We start from the raw sequence: 19,977 nt of genomic DNA on the forward strand, positions 1-19,977 counted from the left end.
CAACTTGAATCAGCTTTGCTTTTTTTAAACAAAATGTGGACTCTTATTTCAATAACCTCAATATGGAGATTTGTCCTCAAATAACATCACAGTCAGACAGACAATTAAATATAAAATTTATTAGGCAAAATGTACAACAGCTGCACAAGCTATCTTACAGCTCAAATATAGACTTTATTTTAATTCCACTCTTTGAGAGTGGAATATAATATTTCAACTTTTTTTTTAAATTCTGTAATGAACTGTGAAAACATTCATAAAAAACACACAGGCTCACATTTACAAAACATTCTCAACCAGAAAAGCTGATCTGAAGTCAAGGTCAAATGGATGTTATTATCTGAACACACTTCAATCAAGATGATTAAGACCGCAACCTATGAAGACTTGCAACGAGATACCCAAACCAAAGCAATCCACCCACCCCTTACATATCAAACACCACAGCTGTTGCTCTGTGGGATGAAGCTCCTGCTGCACTGGAGAATTTAAAAAAAAAAAAAAAAGTGCATCCCACTAAAGTCGTCAAACACTAATGCATTCAGATGTAACGCTCTTAATACCATTCCATAAAATATAATTACAAAAGACAACATCTTTCTGCAATTTGTATCTTTTCTGTATTTGTGTGTCTTCAGATAAACTGTACTACAATCTTCAATTTTAAGAAACATGAATCCTTTGACATGACCAGTTGACCACGTTCAGCACCTGTGACAGCTCCGGGATTTTTATCTCCGTGTAAGCCATGTTGTTCTTCATATGCTTCTAGGAATAGTGTGAAAATAGTGCTCGTTCTGGTCATGTCTGTGTCTTACTTTTTTCATTCTGCCTTTTTTTTTTTTTAAAAAACAAAAAGGAAAGAAAATGTGGAACTTCACGTCAGCTTTCCTGCTTAGAAACACTCATTGATTAAATGTGGCCTTCAGAGACGTGACATGAACGCCAGGATGGACTGGAGCTGTGGGATGACATCATCAGTATGCACCTCGCAGCCCGCTGCTCCGGGAGCTTCCTCCTGAGTTACTATAGTAACCACCGCTGCCACGGCCTGAAAGGTTTTCAAAAAAGATCATTTGGTTTGAAAATGATCAAATTCATTCTCAAAATTATAAATGTATAATGAAACTGTATCAAGCTGAACAAAACACTGTTAAAACTCACTCATTTCAGCGGCACCGCTGGCTGTCGAGTTAAGAAACAGCTCGATGTAGCGATGTTCTGTGGAAAACCAACATCAACCCAATCAGTCAAAGAGGTTTATGGACGTTTCATTTAAAAATAAATATTGTTAGACATTAATGTAAATGACATGTATGCATTTATCTGAAACTGATTAGTAAAGATAATCAAGCTGAAATATCTTAGACACTTGGTCTAAGCTCAATAGGAAGACTAACCTCCTTAAAATGTATTCCTATGTTAATTCTGCCTCACTGACATTTTTATTTTAATTTTTCCCACTGTCTTATTCTGCATCTCTGCTGTGAGTTGACAAGTATCTCTGAGTGAGAGTAATGGAAACACTGGCTTGAGGGGAGAGAGAGAGAGAGAGAAAAAAAAAAAAGCCAAATCATACGCATGTGGTTTTTGTCTTTGGACATGGCGGCCACGGCATCTTCATGGGAGCGAAACTCCACGTCTGCTTCTCCAGTTGACTTGCCGTTGGGAGCCATATCGATGTGGATCCTTAACGGGTTCAAAGGAGAGAAGAACTGTGAAAAATAAATGAAGGTTAATACAATTCTGGATATTTTAAGACATGAGCAGAAACCAGACATCTCAGATCTAAAGGACTGGACAGGTTGGGTTCCCACATAGATAATACATTTCCAACTTCTAACTTCAAAAATGAGAAAGTATGAAAACCCTCTCTCACACGTGACACACTCAACTGAATAATGCAGTTTTCTGCCACCTAATAAAAATATTTTCAGTTAAATCCACAGAGTTTGATATGCTTGATCCAGACATTAAGACAAATCATCAGATTAGCGTTTTCTTACTTTAGCGATGTCTCCCTCTGTGGCACGGAAAGGTAGACCCCTCATATGGACGAAATGACCGCTATGAAAGCCTGAGCCGACATCACTCTGACTACTGTAACCATGGCTTCCCACTCCTAAGTGGTGGTGGTGGGGCGGAGAGAAAAACAAAACAGTAATTCAGTATTTCATGTGTGTATAATATATATTTCTTACATAAAAGGTGTTAAATCTTCACTGAGAAGTCTTAGATTTACTGCCATAGACATCTGCTTCACAAAGCAAATCCTAATTTCACTTATTGACATCAGCAGTTAGTGCAGTAGATAAAATTGCAGGGAAATCATTCACAGGCAGGTAGAAGTACCAGTTACAGTTTCATGATAAGCTATTTGAAAACTCAAGATGGTGACAATTTTTAAGATGGCTGTTGAAAAAGGCAAGGCAATCATTTGTCCTGAAAAAAAAAGAAAAAAAAAAGCCTTTTGAATGATTTTAGTTTCAAATCATACAAGCTGGAACATGTAGAAGTCTGAAATTGCTCAGAAGTTATTTTCTATTTTAATCATTTGAAACAGGGGTGTGTGGTGTAGTAGTACACGTGGTTTTTAAACATATCTTCTGGATAGACAAGTTACGTTCCTCACTGGTTACTCAGTTTGCAACTGTGGGCCCCAAAAATCTTGTTTTCAGTTTTTAGATTCAGAGAGGGTTGGTCTACTATTCAGAAGCTTGGCAGTGCAGGAATCCTCAGTTCCTTCATCCGTATGTTAAAATGTCCTTGGGCAACTTACTAAACATCCAAGCACATTCCTGTTTTCATTAACAAATGTTTTGTGCAGATAAAGTACATGTTTGAGAAAAATAAAATGCAATTAACCAAATGTAATCACCAAATATCAGAAAATATTCCAGCCTTTCAGCAGGGGCACTAAACTCCAAATACACAACTCTGAAAGGCAAATAAAATCTGAACTTTACCTCTTCCTCCCCTCTCTCCTCTCACTCGCTCGTCAAACATGCCGTTGCCAAAACAGTAGTTGTTGAACCCGTTGTAGTTGTCAAAGTTACTGTAACCTGGACACAGTAACACAGCAAAGACAATCTGCAGTTCACCGCTCACAGATACACTACAGGTGAAACAAGGCTCTTTACACCAGCAGAATGAGAGAGAACTGAATATAATTTATTCTGAATATAACTGAAGGTCCTTTTCTACAGGGTCAGACAAAAACTGCTTACCTCCTCCGTAACCACCTCCACTCCTCATATTATCCATCATGGTGGCACCACGGCCAGGAGAAGGACCAAAAAACCCTCCTCTGGGGCCGCTCATCATTGGTCTATCATAGGGCCCTGGTCTCTGGGCTCCCATTCCCCGCCGGGGCACCTCATAGTAGGCTCTGATTTCATTACGACTGCTCTTAAAAATCTCTATGTACCTGAAATATGAGGTACATAGAGATACGCAGGATAAAAAAAAAAAAAAAAAAAAAAAAAACAAGAGGCAGAGGAGAGGGTTAAGGTGTTGAAGTGGCTCAATTAAGGTTACAAACATAGATATAATTTACAGAGAGAAGATAAAGACACAAAAGTAGAAATATTCTAATCAGTGGTCTGAATGATTGACCTCAAAATCTCACTAGCTGGGCTTAAGGCTGAAGTAAAGGATTTCTACACCAACCTCACCACTGTTACTTACAGCCAAGGAAATCATTACAGGGCTTTTAGGTGCTTTATTGTTTCTCTGCTTTAATGGTTGAACCTGTGCTGGCTGTTTGTTTTAATTCTATACTTATACCCCCCACCCATAATAAATGATCTACATAAATCAACGAAGGTCATAAAATAAGGACCAATGAATCATTTATTAAACCCAAATGTTTCTGTAAGGCAATTAAATAGAGCTCCCACATCTTAAATGAACACGGGAAAATTGTCTATGACAAAAATAATACACCAACCTTTATTTGAAAAAACAGACAGACCATCCCAATATTTCACATTTAATTACAATATATAAACCAATTAAGCTTATTAGCATAAAAATAAATATAACATGATCCACCCATTATTAATTACCATTTTATCAGTTTTACCAAAAATAAAAAAATAAATAATAATAATCACACTAGCACATCCACCCATGCTTATATTCAGACCCCAACCCAATAATACCACAATTATTCTAATATCACCACCCATTAAATGCTGTTAACAGAAGCCCAACCCAGTCCAGCCCGTCCCTTTCCCATCTGTCCCACCTGTGCCCTATTCTTTCCTTGTGTTTCCCCAGAGCCTTTTCTGCTATCTCCTTTGAGGCAAACTGCACGAAGGCTTCCCCTGTGCTCCTCCCCTGGTAGTCCACTGGCAGAGTTATCCCATTTGGCACGATTCTCAACCCTTTAACCCAAGCACACAAATACATAGGTCGGTAGGTAGACTGATAGAATTGATTGTACAACACCCACTACATCAGTGGAGCTTTAAGGATTAATGGGTCATTAAAGCAAATAAACAACAGCTGTATTATCTCATACTACTTAAAATAGGAGCATCTTAGGGGACTGACTTTACACTTGCTGCTCAGCAGTGGAACAGAAGAAGAAAAAAAAAAAAAACTGCCTTGGAGTCAGCTTATAAGCCACTGTATGTTCACCTTTGTTTGTTTTTTGTTTTTTTGTTTTTTTTTTTAAAAACAACAACAACTACAGAGTATATGTAGCACAATGGCCAAATTATGCTTTATCTGAAAAAAATATAATATTAGTATCCATCTATATTAATCATTAGTGTATATTATCCTAGATAGCCAATGCCAGTGTCATTAATACTGACCCCAGATCAGTTTTATGGGATTGTCTTCCCTCAGCCAAAACAGCCCAGCTCATTCTATTATTAAATACTTTAGGAGCTATGGCATCTTAAGTCATACAAATGTGCTAAATAATGGACTAACAGAACACCAACATCATTGCTGTACTACTAACAATTCGGACAAGGACAAATTAGTAAGCACAGCATGACTAATCTGCAAGAACAAACACACATTAGAACACGCAGACATGTTTAATAACTTAGTCACAGTTAATCATGTTAAGTTTAATAACCTGTCAATCTACTCTGAAGGTTAGCATATGCCTATGTATTGCAATGGGGTTTAGTGGCAAAAGTGAAAAGCACTGTTCAAAGTGAAGTTGGCAGTATTTGGATTTCTTTTTTTCTTTTAATGATCCACATCACATTTCCTAATATAGCCCTGTTTATAGTGAAGATCGTGTGAAGTTGACAGCTCTTTTTTTTTTTTTTTTAAAAAAGACTTGTCTTTTTATAGCCTTTTTAAATATTCTGCACAAGGTCTATATTGCAATGAAGCGACAAAGGGCTTTCTTAAGTGTTTGTCTTAAATTAAATTTATGGTTGCATCTCATTTGACTGCTACGGTGTTCTGAATAACAATAAAAAAAACAAAACACAAACTACAGCACTGAAAAACTATCCTTCAGACTAAAATATCTACTGTAACATCAATACAACTTTATGTAGTATTTACCCAAAAGTCTCAGTGTTCATGTACCTGAGAAAAACTGAACAATCTCCTCCTTACTGCAGCCAAAGGGCAGGCCTCTAAGTCTCAGCATGCAGCCACTGCAGCTGTCATAGTCAGCAGGACCGCTACGCTTCAGCACCCAGTCCATCTCACTACGGTTCGACTTGAACACTGATTTGGACAGACAGACACTCACAAACATCACATGCTGGTCATAAATTAAACTTAAACATGTTCATTACAGTTTTCTTAAAGGCTTCATATGCAAATGAGGAACCCAATATAACTGAATAACTGCTGCTTTATGAACCATTAATGATACAAAGAAAGAGAAAAAAAAAACCTTTATGCACCAGACGCGTAAAATGTAACTATTTCTTGCATTAAAAATATTCTTCTGACTCACCTTTTCTTAACACAGCAGTTCACACTGACCGCATAATTTCAGTTGATGAATTTGGGGCATTTGCTTTTATTTTGAACCAAGCTCGATTTTATGGATCTGAATAAACAGATGTAACCAATCAGATCACTGTATCTGGCAGCAAGTGTACCTGTAACTCAGATTGCACACTGGGACTGAATACACAATGAAATAGAAATGGTAAAATAATACCATTTTACCTCAGACGCAGAGCTAAACAGTGACGCCTCTCTAGAATGATTGATACCTCCTTATGTGTTGCCAACTCTGCTAATAATAGTTCAAATCGCCCCACTGACATTGTGAAATGTGTACAAAAGCAGCGTGATACAGCTTTAACTCCTGGATCACATTGCAAAATTCAACGTGTTCAGTGTGTAGCGTCCTTAACATTCAAATCTGTTGCTCAGTTTTAACCAGTTTGCTTACCTTCTATATATCGGTGCCCCATGTATTTACGGTCCTTCGCAAGAGCATTCTTGAAATCTTCTGCTGTTTTCAGCTCAATAAATGCCTCTCCACTCGGACGGCCTTCTTTTGAGTATGTGAAACACACTCCATTTACTTTTCCCGCGATGTCACAGTCTAAACATAAGAGAGATTGCGTCAAGTTTTTAAACTGATGTCTTCTGCTAGAGAAGAGGTAATGGTAATGAACCATTGCAAAAAGATAAAAAAATTAATAAAAAAAAATTAAACATCCAAGTTCAGGCACTCAAGGTAAGTTTGGATAAGTAATAAACAACCTTTACATTATTGTCCTAAAAATCATCTTGAAAGCTTGGATGTTTTATCCAATTCTTTGGTCATAATTTCCATTTTTCTTGATACCCTTGGCTCTTTGATATTGCTACTGAAATTTGAATAGTGTGGCATATAACAAAAACAGACATGTGCTACAAAAGACTTGTGCATGCAAACTTGAATGCCATGCTAAGCGATTTAACTAGTCTAGTGACAATTTCAACACTAACAGCTAAGGTCTTGTCTGAGGATGTAAAGACGTCTGTTTCCTCACCAGAAAAGAAACTGGCCACCTCCTCCTGTGTGCAGGACCAGGGAAGTCCTCTGATCCGAACCACGTACCCCTCGTCATTCAAAGACATCCTCACTGTCACAGACGGCACAACACAGCAGAAAGACATTTGTGTCAGCAACACTTGCTTAGTTATGAATTCTTAAGTTTAATAATCCATTTATTACAAAATTGATATTTTGCATTGAAGCTGACTCCACAGTGTTATGATTAACATTCATTTGGCAAAAAAAAAAGTTACTGGCTCTATTCCAGTCGGATGCGTCAGTAAGGGTGTATAGTTTTCCAGTTCGAAACAGTCCCCCCCCCCAAAAAAGGGGGACACTACCTGCTGTGGCTACTCCTTGTGGCAAGAAAGCAGCTCATATTAGCATTGAAGATGAGTAGATATTCATTTCCATGTGTTGTCATTTGTTGTTCTTAGAAAATAGGGATCGGTAGGTCAGACTTCAAAAACAAATCTGAATCGGCCGAGAAAAATCATATTTAGTGTATCTCTAAACATTATGCTTCTAGTCTTGCTGACCAACAAGCGCGGGTCACTATGTGGAGTCCTGTGCCAGATCTATATAAAGGACCAAAAGTATTCTGGTCATTTGCTCTGGGGGTACTGGACACTGAACAAACTTTAAAAAAAAAAATGCATTTATTGTTATGAATTACTATTTGCTATTACTATTTTTCTTTGCATTCTGGTGTGCATTTTAATAATGTGTGCATTCACTGTTAATGATAATGAAGTGGAAAATTTTTAATGCTTCTGGCTTGCAAACAGTACTTGACCATTCATCTTCTCCTGCTTCTCTGGGGCCAGATCGTGAGGTCAGCAGCCTAAGCAGAGAAACCCAGACCTCCCTCTCCCCAGGCACCTCCTATAGCTCATTCAGGAGAACACCAAGGCACTCCAAAGTGTCCTGGGAATACCTGGGGCTTTCTTCCAGTAGGACATGCCCAGAACACCTCGCCCAGGAGGTATCCAAATCAGATGCCTGAAATATTCAAACTAGCTCCTTTCAATGTGCAGGAGTAGTGGCTCTACTCTGAATGCCTGTGGCTTGGCTGAACTCCTCAACCCATCTTAAAAAGAGAGAGGCTAGCGACCCTTAGGAGAAAACTAATTTCCGCCATTTGTATCTGTGATCTCATTCTTTCAGCCACAACCCAGAGCTCATAACCATAGGTGAGGGTAAGGACGTATATCAATCGGTAAATTGACAGCTTTGCTTTCACGTTCAGGTCTCTCGTTATCACAAAAATCCGGTTCGGAATCTGCATCATTGCAAAAAAAAAAAAAAAAAAAAAAAAAAGCCTCAGCCCGACATCCAATCCCTTTCTGCCCTCACTTGTGAGTAAGATCCTGAGATAGCCAACATCCCCCGTGTGTGCTTTACACACAAAATGAATTTTAAAAAGAATTTAAAAACAAAGTTAGGCTGCAATAACAATCCCTCATTGTTAAGTGTGGGCATGATGGCCTCAATTTTAATCTGGTAAATAAAAGCTGAAGGAATAATTAATTTAAAGGAATTTGGCTTATTAAACATAAATAAGATCACTCGAGTTGTTGCCGAATCTTCCCCTTCAATCCTATTTTTGTCAACCGATTTGCAAGAGCAACAGGTTTGGCAAAAGTTAACACTGAGATTAAATGTTTACTGGTGCATCTATCCGGATAGTTTGCATTCATCTCATATTTTAACATTTGCGGGTATGTCGACGCAGTGACAGACTAGACTCTTTTTTTTACTTTTAAATTCAGATTAAACCGACAACAAACCTCGCCGGAACTGTACAATAAAACAAAGTAAATAACTATTAGTAACATATGACACAAAAAGCTTTCAAAGAACATATCTAATTAAAGCTGCAAGCAGCGTTATGAGGGCCCTCGCACCCCATCGCGTCGAGCCACGCCCAACACCTACAACCAGCACCTCCGATCTGATGTCACATTGATGGAATTCATGCATTTAACCACCAGCTAACATTTCATCTCATTCAATCATCATTATAGTCGTCCCACTAGGTGGCGCTCTAACCATTACTGACAAATGGCATAACAAACACTTCCAAGCTCGAGTCTCATCACACCTGAGACGTTTGGGAGAGATTGAACATTGTGTTTTTGAGTGACAGCAGATTACTGCTTTTTGGCGAGTGATTCAAACTCTAAGTGCCGCCATAACCACCCCGTTTCCCTGGACGTAAAAAGCTTCGCAATTTAACATCACAAAGGTCTTTAGATTCCACACACTGGAGAATGGTTCAATATGATGAAATCCCTTGGAGGAGTTCGTCAAAGTATGAAGCCTGAAAAGAGGAGAAAATGTCGCCAAAATTGCACATTAATTTTAAAATGGCTGACTTCCTGTTGGATTTGGGATATTGCTCCAAGAGACTTTTTTGTACATCTTGATATCTCCTATAAGCCTACCAGGTTTCAGATTCATACATAAAACACAGAGCTGGGGCTGTGGTTTTGAAATTTTGTAGGGGGCGCTGTGGAGCCATTTTGGGATATTCAATGAAAATGATCACATAACAACAAAGCCTTCGTCACATTGGAGGTGTGTGCCAAATTTCAAGCCTCTATAAACTTGCCAAGACCCTCAAAAGCCACTTCATCTTTCATCGTGAACAGCGTTGCCACCAGGGTGCGCCGTTCAGTTTAAAGTCACAATTTTTGCACTGAAGCATCACGAGGGACTGATGGTGATATTCACCGCTTTTGAGGTGGCCACGATGAACCTGTGAAAATCAGTACAACAAAATTAAAGCCATGACATTTCCTGTTGCCACTAGGTGGCGCTGTCCGTATTCCTGACAATGGGCACATCAATCTGTTCAGGGCGGGTCTGACATCATGCCTGTAAAGTCTGGTACTGATCAGACTGGATTTCATTGAGTTATACTAATTTGTTTCTTCATGGCGTGACATCAAAGTTCGCCATGCTGCTGGGGTCACACCCTTTCGCGAAAACTCACAGTTTTCACTGTAACCCAAGACCAACTCCTTAAGGCTTTCCTGGAGAAATTTGAGGCTGCAGATGTCACCCATTACTATACTGTACCCCAAAGTGTAAAACATGACATTTCCTGTTCCCACTAGGTGGCGCTGTCCTTGAGGTCAAATATGGCAGTTGAAATATGTTCAGGGGTGGAGCCTTATCATATGTGTTCACTTTGGTCAAGGTCAGAAAATGTATGACAAAATGAGAGGCAATAAGATTTTCATGGCGAGTCATCGAAATTCGCCATGGCGCCACGGCCTCATAGTATTGTGAAAACTCAAAAGCTCCGCAATTTAACATGGCACAAGGGTGTAGTTGACACTGACCAAATATGAAGGTTATGAAATGAAACCCCAAGGAGGAGTTTGCAAAAGTTCGAGGCATGGAAATGGCAAAATTAGAGCCAAAATGTCACCTTCTCTTCCAAATGGCGGACTTCCTGTTGGGTTTGCGTCAATGGTCCCACTGACTTTTTTGTTCGTCTTGGCATGATACACATGTGTGCCAAATTTCATACATGTAGCTCAAACGATGTGGTCGTAGGGCTGCATTTAACAAGGCATAGGTGGCGCTCTAGAGCCATTTCCCAGTGCTCATATGTAAAACCATTAAAATACAAAATTTTTCACCAGACCTGGCATGTGTGCAAAATTTCATGAGTTTTTGAGCATGTTTAGGCCCTCAAAAAGGCCCTTGTTTCGCCTGAATAATAATAATAATAATAATAATAAGAAACGGAGCAGATACAATAGGGCCTTCGCACTGTCAGTGCTCGGGCCCTAATAACGACTTTCTGTATCTTTGCAGCGGCCAGAACAGCTTAAATAGCTATGGTCTGATACTTCCTCCTTCCAGCTGTTTATGTGTTGTGCTAAAAATTCGAGAGCCGCGCTAGCTAACCTAGTCGGAGTTCAACTTATACCCAACTTGATCCTTTAAACGCAAGACGGCATCTTAATAAAAAGTTCTCCAAATCTGAGTATCCATCAGTCTAATATTCATACTAGTTATATGTTTCTCGTAAGCCAGACTTACGCGAAAACGTTAGCTCGGCAACATTAGCATTTAGCAGACTAGCCGCTAAGGCTAACTGTAGGACACAGACAGCGGTCAAACGTACAGGACAAACGAATTCTCGTTTTAACGGTCCTGCGTCTTCACTGGATGTCAAAACACAACTCCATAAAGAAACACATCCACAGTTAGCAATGAGTGAACCGGTAAAATTATCTCACCGCTTCCTCTTATCCCCGGTCTCCTGCTCCTGCCCCGTGCCTCAGGTGACACTGCCAGCAAACTTGCACAGGTATGTTCTCGCGAGATTTCGATTTATAAACGTTGATTCATTCTAGCGTCTTTTTTTTCTGTTACTAGTCCGTGTTTTCCAAATTGCTTATTGATATGACGCTTGTGTTTACGACTCCAAAGAGAGCTGGTATCTGGGACATGTAATAAAAATACAATTTACCAAATATTCAGCGTGCCCGTTATTGTAAACTCAAAATCTAGATTATGCGTTTAAGACTAAACTATCGTCAGGGTAGTCGGATTTTTTGTGTGTCTATAATCATAAATTAATCACTCTCTCAAAATATTGTAAGACTAGTCATGCATATTCTGGCTATCTATACAATACAAAACAGTATTTATCGCATTAAAAATGTTATTTTTAGATTGTCAAATAACCACAGTTAAGTGACTATCTTAAGGGGTAAAGTTTGTAGTCTTAAACACATACTCATTCTACTACAGTCGCAAACCGGTTATGTCTAAATGTGACTAAAACAAGTGGAAAATAGGATAGGCTGCAGGGAGAGAGAAAAAACACATGCAGAGGGAGGGTCAAAAGTCCATCCACAGCACTGCGTGTGGACCCTTTCCATCAAAATCCGTGCTGAAGGACGGAGGCTCTTAACTTCCAAGCCATTTTCGTCTTCTTTCGCTCACCTACAATGGAGATACCAGTGTTCACGCTGGATGCCTTCACCAATTTATCGTTCAGGGGAAACCCAGCGGCAGTTTGTCCACTTCAGCGTGTGAGTAAGAAAGCTTAATGTTTAGTCCTGCGCTATGGCGGCCTGCATCGGTGCTTCGCACAAGTGCAGACCAGAAACAGAAATTCTTTCTGCAAAACAAACTCGACAAGATGTGTTTTTAAAAGTATTTTAACTTAAACAATCTTTTGTAAATTCAACTATGAAAATGAAAGTGGTTTGTTGCGTTCCGCTGAAAACTGTGCTATCACACAAGAACTGAATAAGACACATCAGGCTGCTGCTTCCAATTAACTTATTTAATGTTTATTCATTTTCAGTGAGCAAACTTCCTCTGTTTGTCTGCCAGAAGCTTACAATCATTAACTGGTCAAAGCAGCTCAGGACACTATCATTTGCTCGTTAAATCGTGTGTTTCTAACAGGAGCTGAGTGATGACTTGTATCACAAGATAGCAGCAGAGATGAACCTCTCAGAAACTGCTTTCATCACCAGGACGAATCCCTCTGATAGCTTTACTACAGGTATGTCTGTTTTAATACAGATCACTTTTGCCTTGCCAATTCCAAAGCCTCTTAGATTGTATTGCTGTAATGGAAAGCTCTCTTTCAAAAGTGTACAGTATGGTGTACGGCTCACATGCTGCTTAAACTTTAAAGTAGCCCCTATAGGTGCAGGATAGAAATTTTCAATATAGATTAACAAGTTTGTATGAATTTATAGTCATAAGAATGATGATAATAATAAAGCTTATGTATATAATCGTTGCAAAATGGTTTACAGAAAAAAAAACCAGACTGAAATAAAACAAAAAATAAAAACACGACACAAAACTTGAATAATATGACAAGTGAAATAAATGAGTCAAGGAAATTGTATGATAGGAAAAAAAGGAGTCACTTAAAAAAAAAAAAGTTGTGAGGAGTGGTGAAGAATTTGCACAGCTGTGAGGGTCTAAGAGAAAATGCCAGATCTCTTTTTGTAAAGATGTGAGCAGCAGGAACAGTTAGGAAGGTCTGAATCAAGGCCGTGGCTCTGTTAACCAGGTGAGTGAAGTCATGTAAGGCTGTTCAAACAATAAAGCAAAGTTTAAAATCAATTCTATATTGAATAAGTCTAATGTAGTGGGAGTAATGTGATCTTGGCTCTTCTCGTCTCAGGCAGCTAAAGTTTGAACAAGGCAGATAAGGGCAGGGACTTCTGGCTGAGCCTTCCATAGAGGGAATTAAAATAGTCTAAATGTGATGAGGAAAAAGCCTGGATCAGTCTGCCTGAGATTACAAAAAAAGTGAAAAAAGTTTATCCGTAAAAAGGACAAATCTACTCAATGAAAGCAAACTGCCCCCCTGAGATAGCTGGTATTAGGATGAAAATTTAGCAAGAAGTTCAGCTTCCAGGTTACTATTGAGGACATAAATATCTGCTAGTGACCATAGGAAGATGTGACACTGTCACACAATTAAAACTTTGAAGTTTTGCCACAGAGAACAGACATTTAAGGATCAAAATACAGTTAAATTAGAGAAAAATATATTCAAATCACCACAAAGTCTATTTCATGGCACTTTGTACCTATTAGGAAATGTCAATTACAAATTTTGGATTGCATAAGAGCATCACAAAAGGTTAGCCTTCAGCAAAATCAAACTAGTGCCATTAGGCAGAATTAAGGACCCACAACCATTAGCAGGAGCTCATTATTTTTCCAAGTTAGGTTTATCTGTTCATTAGCTTATGTTTAGTGTTCCTTTGCAGTTAAACACACACAGAGCATTTTACTCACTGCGTGCACAAACTGAAAAACACCTGTCCTCAGCAGTCTGTCAGGTAACAATGTTACATTGTATGGAGTCCAAAGAATTGTGCAACAAGCTGTCACAGTGAAAAACTGCAGTGTGCAGTCGGTCCAAGAGGAATGCAGGTATTATTTACAAAGAGGAAGCAGGAACAGATACAATAAGTTTTACTTCAGACTTAAAAATGTGACTTTTGAAAAATACTCTAAATTATATTTGCTGAGAAAGGAGAGAAAAACAACTGGTTAGAGGGAATTACAAAAGTCCAAATGTAATAAGATGAAAGCATGTATGACTTTTTAAAGTGCGCCTGTTATTTAAATTAAATAAGTAAAAAGTGAACCCAAACCATGGCAGTAAGGGTTCAGTATTCTTGTAATTTGCCAAAAATATCATCTGACATTTGCAGTTCTCTGCTGACACACAGATGTTTTCTAGAGCCATCTCCCACATTTTTTCTCATCTCCCACAATTTAATTACTTCCAGCTATGAGCTGATTCTCTATGTCCCCTTTTGACTCCACTGACAGAGTCCAACACCACAAGCATGCTCAAAAATGAATAATCACAGCATGCTGTATGTTTGCTTTTAGTTTACTTTGCTACTTTTTCAGTGTGAAAACTACAAAAAAGAAATACTCAGAGCACAAACCTCGGCTTAGACTGCTCACTCTCTGGGCAGTATTTACTTTAATAGCATTGTATTTTGTATATATCCCTTCATAATTGGTATTGATTTGGAAATAAATGGACATTAATAAGCTTTTTATATATTATACTATTGACATTGAAGAAAAGGTCAGATGTCCTAAGAAATGTGGCAGTTATAAACCTCATGTTAAACTGCAGGAATGTCTTAAAGACATAAAGACCTGGATGGCCGCTAACTTTCTGCTTCTTAATTCAGATAAAACTGAGGTTATTGTACTCGGCCCTGAAAAGCTTAGAAATATGGTATCTAACCAGATTCTTACTCTGGATGGCATTACCTTGGCCTCCAGTAACGCTGTGAGGAACCTTGGAGTCATTTTTGACCAGGACATGTCCTTCAACGCACATATTAAACAAATATGTAAGACTGCGTTCTTCCATTTGCGCAACATCTCTAAAATTAGAAATATCCTGTCTCAGAGTGACGCTGAAAAACTAGTTCATGCATTTATAACTTCCAGGCTGGACTACTGTAATTCATTATTATCAGGATGTCCAAAAAACTCGCTGAAAAGCCTTCAGCTAATCCAAAATGCTGCAGCAAGAGTCCTGACAGGGACTAGAAAGAGAGAGCAGATTTCTCCTGTTTTGGCTTCCCTTCATTGGCTTCCTGTTAAATCCAGAATTGAATTCAAAATCCTGCTCCTCACATACAAGGTCTTAAATAATCAGGCCCCATCTTATCTTAATGACCTTGTAGTACCATATCACCCTATTAGAGCACTTCGCTCTCGCTCTGCAGGCCTACTTGTTGTTCCTAGAGTATTTAAAAGTAGAATGGGAGGGAGAGCCTTCAGTTTTCAGGCCCCTCTTCTGTGGAACCAGCTTCCAGTTTGGATTCGGGAGACAGACACTATCTCTACTTTTAAGATTAGGCTTAAAACGTTCCTTTTTGCTAAAGCATATAGTTAGGGCTGGACCAGGTGACCCTGAATCCTCCCTTAGTTATGCTGCAATAGACGTAGGCTGCCGGGGGATTCCCATGATGCATTGAGTTTTTCCTTTCCAGTCACCTTTCTCACTCACTATGTATTAATAGACCTCTCTGCATTGAATCATATCTGTTATTAACCTCTGTCTCTCTTCCACAGCATGTCTTTATCCTGTCTTCCTTCTCTCACCCCAACCGGTCGCAGCAGATGGCCGCCCCTCCCTGAGCCTGGTTCTGCCGGAGGTTTCTTCCTGTTAAAAGGGAGTTTTTCCTTCCCACTGTCACCGAAGTGCTTGCTCATAGGGGGTCATATGATTGTTGGGTTTTTCTCTGTATCTATGAAGCGCCTTGAGGCGACTTTTGTTGTGATTTGGCGCTATATAAATAAAATTGAATTGAATTGAATGTATCTTTCCCTATATGCCTGCATATTGACAGTTCAATGGCAGTAAGAAACAGTTTTAAGTAGCTCTATATAGCATTATTATAATGTTTAGATGTCTTGACCTTGAAGGGGAGGTCATAGGTCAAATGTGACATGTTTTAAATCTTTACAGTACTTTTATATACGTTGACAACACACCACACTTTTAAGAATGATGGTTACTAAATTATAAGTCTTTTAGTCAATCTTTAACCAATAAATCATTAAGTTGACCTTGAAGACCTTTGTGGATGTAAGCCAATTACCAACATCATTATCTGCACTGCCTAACTTTGTGTATTTGAAACTAAAACCAAAACAAAATTGAAAAAAAGTCTTAAATGTGTGATTAACAGGATCAAGGTTCCGCCTTCGATGGTTTACACCAACCACTGAAGTCAATCTGTGTGGTCATGCCACTCTGGCCTCTGCAGCAGTGCTGTTCCAATACAACAGTAAGATGCAACATTTACACATAAAAATGTTTTTCCAAAAAAGAAAAAGTGACACCAAGGTGCATTAGAAAAGGCTGCTGGAGCGATTTGTTTTTCTTTTTTAGAGATGCCTGTACCGCACAATGCAGCTGACTGCAAAAAGGAGCAAAGAGGTGCCAGCATATAACCATGTAATGGATGTTTTCTTTCAGAAAATGTAAACCCCACCCTGGTGTTTGAGACCAAGAGTGGAGATCTGTGCGTCACCCAGAAGGAGGAAGGGTACATCATGGACTTTCCTCTGAACCCCCCCACACGACAGGTAAAATAAACTTTTCTCTTTAGTTACATAAACACATCAATTCCTGTAATGTCAAAAATAAATAAATAAAAAGATTCTTTTGTATTATTAACAGTGTATGTAAAATGGTTTTCTTTCTGAACTCCTTTTATTTCAGGATCCCAACGACTTCAAAGATACCATCAAGGTCAGAAATCACATTTTTGTGAACTGTTTGTGAAAGTGTAGCTACATTCCTGTGTGTGTGTGTGTGTGTGTGTGTGTGTGTGTGTGTGTGTTCGTTCAGCTAAATCTCTGTCTTTACATGTGTGACACAGGCCGCAGTGGGAAACCTCCCGGTTCAGGAAGTTTATCTGTCCAACAACACCAAGAAGCTGCTGATTCGACTGGCTGACAGCTGTGACACGTTAGTAAAAAAAAAAAAAAAACTTTGCTTGTTGCCAAATTGAAAGGAATCTGAATCATGGTCCTGTTGTTCATGAAGTCTCAAACATTTGTATTTCTCAGGCTTCCAGGTAGTGGGGCTTATTCATATGTTTGAAGGCCAAACAAATAATCAAGCAACTAGCCTTCTACACCCACTCATCACATTTTTGTAAATGTGTACAGTGGGGCAAAAAAGTATTTAGTCAGCCACCGATTGTGCAAGTTCCCCAAGTTAAAATGATGACAAGAGGTCAGTAATTTGCACCAGAGGTACACTTCAACTGTGAGAGACAGAATGTGAAAAAAAAATCCATGAATCCACATGGTAGGATTTGTAAAGAATTTATTCGTAAATTAGGGTGGAAAATAAGTATTTGGTCACCTCAAACAAGGAAAATCTCTGGCTCTCACAGACCTGTAACGTCTTCTGTAAGAAGCTTTTCTGTCCCCCACTCGTTACCTGTATGAATGGCACCTGTTTGAACTCATCATCTGTATAAAAGACACCTGTCCACAGCCTCAAACAGTCAGACTCCAAACTCCGCCATGGCCAAGACCAAAGAGCTTTCGAAGGACACCAGGAAAAGTATTGTAGACCTGCACCAGACTGGGAAGAGTGAATCTACAATAGGCAAGCAGCTTGGTGTGAAAAAATCAACTGTGGGAGCAATCATCAGAAAATGGAAGACATACAAGACCACTGATAATCTCCCTCGATCTGGGGCTCCACGCAAGATCTCATCCCGTGGGGTCAAAATGATCATGAGAACGGTGAGCAAAGATCCCAGAACCACACGGGGGGACCTGGTGAATGACCTGCAGAGAGCTGGGACCAAAGTAACAAAGGTCACCATCAGTAACACACTACAACGGCAGGGAATCAAATCCCGCAGTGCCAGACGTGTTCCTTGCTGAAGCCAGTGCATGTCCAGGCCCGTCTGAAGTTTGCCAGAGAGCACATGGATGATACAGCAGAGGATTGGGAGAATGTCATGTGGTCAGATGAAACCAAAGTAGAACTTTTTGGTATAAACTCAACTCGTCGTGTTTGGAGGAAGAAGAATACTGAGTTGCATCCCAAGAACACCATACCTACTGTGAAGCATGGGGGTGGAAACATCATGCTATGGGGCTGTTTTTCTGCTAAGGGGACAGGACGACTGATCCGTGTTAAGGACAGAATGAATGGGGCCATGTATCGTGAGATTTTGAGCCAAAACCTCCTTCCATCAGTGAGAACTTTGAAGATGAAACGAGGCTGGGTCTTCCAACATGACAATGATCCAAAACACACCGCCCGGGCAACAAAGGAGTGGCTCCGTAAGAAGCATTTGAAAGTCCTGGAGTGGCCTAGCCAGTCTCCAGACCTCAACCCCATAGAAAATCTGTGGCGGGAGTTGAAAGTCCGTGTTGCTCGGCGACAGCCCCAAAACATCACTGCTCTCGAGAAGATCTGCATGGAGGAATGGGCCAAAATACCAGCTACTGTGTGTGCAAACCTGGTAAAGACCTATAGTAAACGTTTGACCTCTGTTATTGCCAACAAAGGTTATGTTACAAAGTATTGAGTTGTATTTTTGTTATTGACCAAATACTTATTTTCCACCCTGATTTACGAATAAATTCTTTACAAATCCTACCATGTGGATTCATGGATTTTTTTTTTTCACATTCTGTCTCTCACAGTTGAAGTGTACCTCTGGTGCAAATTACTGACCTCTGTCATCATTTTAGGTGGGGGAACTTGCACAATCGGTGGCTGACTAAATACTTTTTTGCCCCACTGTATGTGCTTTTTGTGTGTTTTCTCCAGCTCCGTGCTTACCCATCTGAAAGTTGACAGTGTGGCTCTTCAGAATAGTGAGAGAAGTGGAAGAGTCAGAGCCGTCGTCGTCACTATGAAAGGTAATCGGAGCTGTGTAGAGTTGTATACTTGTTGGATCAGACCACATGTAGCAATTCCATTAAATTGAAGACTTAACAGTCAATGCTTCCCTTTAAGAATAAACCAAAGAAAACCCAACATGAAGTGTTTAAGTGAGGTGTTGTCCCACCATGTACCATCAGAAAAGCTTCAATGCACCTCTGCTGGAGGGATGAACAGCACTCTGCTAAAAACATTCCCTCATTTGGTGTTTTAATGATGATGGTGATGAAGAGCACAGTACTTTGCCATCACCGTCCTGTGGACTCGTTTGTTGCTCATTTTAATTTGTATAACAAAATTCACTGAATGTTTCTGCCAACAAATATTAAATATCAAACGCTGCTAAAATGTGGAAACAGGATCACCGGATTGCCAGCCAGGATATGACTTTTACTCCAGAAACTTTGCTCCGTGGGTTGGCATCCCTGAGGATCCTGTCACTGGTAAGATGATTGCCCTTCACTAATATGTAATCTATAGTTATTATTCATCAAATAACATAATTCTGAACATTTGTGTGTCTAAAAACATTTACATATAAGCAGCTGGACTAAAGTGGATGCATTTACAGGTGTCTTATTAATGCATTTTGAGAGAAAGTGTTAACCTATTCCTGCTTATGTGCTCTGGCAGGATCTGCCCACACAGTCCTAGGCAGCTACTGGTCTGACAAACTAGGAAAGAAGAAATTGCTGGGTACGTATTACTAATGTGTCATTTATCTGATAACTGATGTGTTCCACTTTTATCCATTATCAATCGGCTTACTGTGCCTGTGCAGCTTACCAGTGCTCTAGTCGTGGCGGCGAGCTGGAACTTGAAGTGAGAGATGATGGAAGAATCAACATAGCTGGACAGACCATCACTATTCTGCAGGGAACAATCAAACTATAGGCTGAGACACATCCGAGAAGACAGTGACCGATGTGCTATCACAGCTGTCGTGTTCCTGCAGATACACTTTATGGCTCTTGAATAAAAATGAGAAGGTTCAAATAAAAAAGAAAAAAAAACAACCCCCATTTAA

At 39.5% G+C, this 19,977-nt stretch overlaps 2 protein-coding genes across 4 annotated transcripts; one reads left to right on the plus strand and one right to left on the minus strand.

Annotated features, from left to right (window-relative positions):
* Window positions 1-99: 99 nt before the first annotated feature.
* hnrnph3 (heterogeneous nuclear ribonucleoprotein H3 (2H9)) lies at window positions 100-11,348 on the minus strand. Of its 2 annotated transcripts, none has more exons than XM_004539464.4 (11): window positions 11,242-11,348; window positions 6,978-7,070; window positions 6,389-6,544; window positions 5,563-5,706; window positions 4,250-4,388; window positions 3,228-3,427; window positions 2,967-3,062; window positions 2,007-2,122; window positions 1,580-1,715; window positions 1,165-1,221; window positions 100-1,051 (listed from the first exon to the last, which is right to left on the minus strand). In XM_004539464.4, exons 2-11 carry the CDS (start codon window positions 7,063-7,065, stop codon window positions 978-980), a joined length of 1,206 nt encoding a protein of 401 aa, XP_004539521.1. In that variant the 5' UTR covers window positions 7,066-7,070; window positions 11,242-11,348; the 3' UTR covers window positions 100-977. The 2 variants fall into 2 exon arrangements, with proteins under 2 accessions (XP_004539521.1, XP_004539522.1); XM_004539465.5 differs by lacking the exon at window positions 11,242-11,348 and adding an exon at window positions 11,042-11,163.
* LOC101467627 (phenazine biosynthesis-like domain-containing protein 1) lies at window positions 11,178-19,966 on the plus strand. Of its 2 annotated transcripts, none has more exons than XM_023153657.2 (10): window positions 11,178-11,312; window positions 12,425-12,524; window positions 16,219-16,317; window positions 16,509-16,618; window positions 16,755-16,784; window positions 16,915-17,003; window positions 18,837-18,928; window positions 19,310-19,393; window positions 19,584-19,646; window positions 19,732-19,966. In XM_023153657.2, the coding sequence occupies exons 2-10, from the start codon at window positions 12,464-12,466 to the stop codon at window positions 19,842-19,844; spliced, it is 741 nt and encodes a 246-aa protein (XP_023009425.1). In that variant the 5' UTR covers window positions 11,178-11,312; window positions 12,425-12,463; the 3' UTR covers window positions 19,845-19,966. The 2 variants fall into 2 exon arrangements, with proteins under 2 accessions (XP_023009425.1, XP_004539523.1); XM_004539466.6 differs by lacking the exon at window positions 11,178-11,312 and adding an exon at window positions 11,849-12,042.
* The last annotated feature ends 11 nt before the right edge of the window (window positions 19,967-19,977 follow it).

The sequence above is a fragment of the Maylandia zebra genome, linkage group LG1, assembly GCF_041146795.1.
Source record: "Maylandia zebra isolate NMK-2024a linkage group LG1, Mzebra_GT3a, whole genome shotgun sequence".
In the NCBI taxonomy this organism is placed as follows: domain Eukaryota; kingdom Metazoa; phylum Chordata; class Actinopteri; order Cichliformes; family Cichlidae; genus Maylandia; species Maylandia zebra.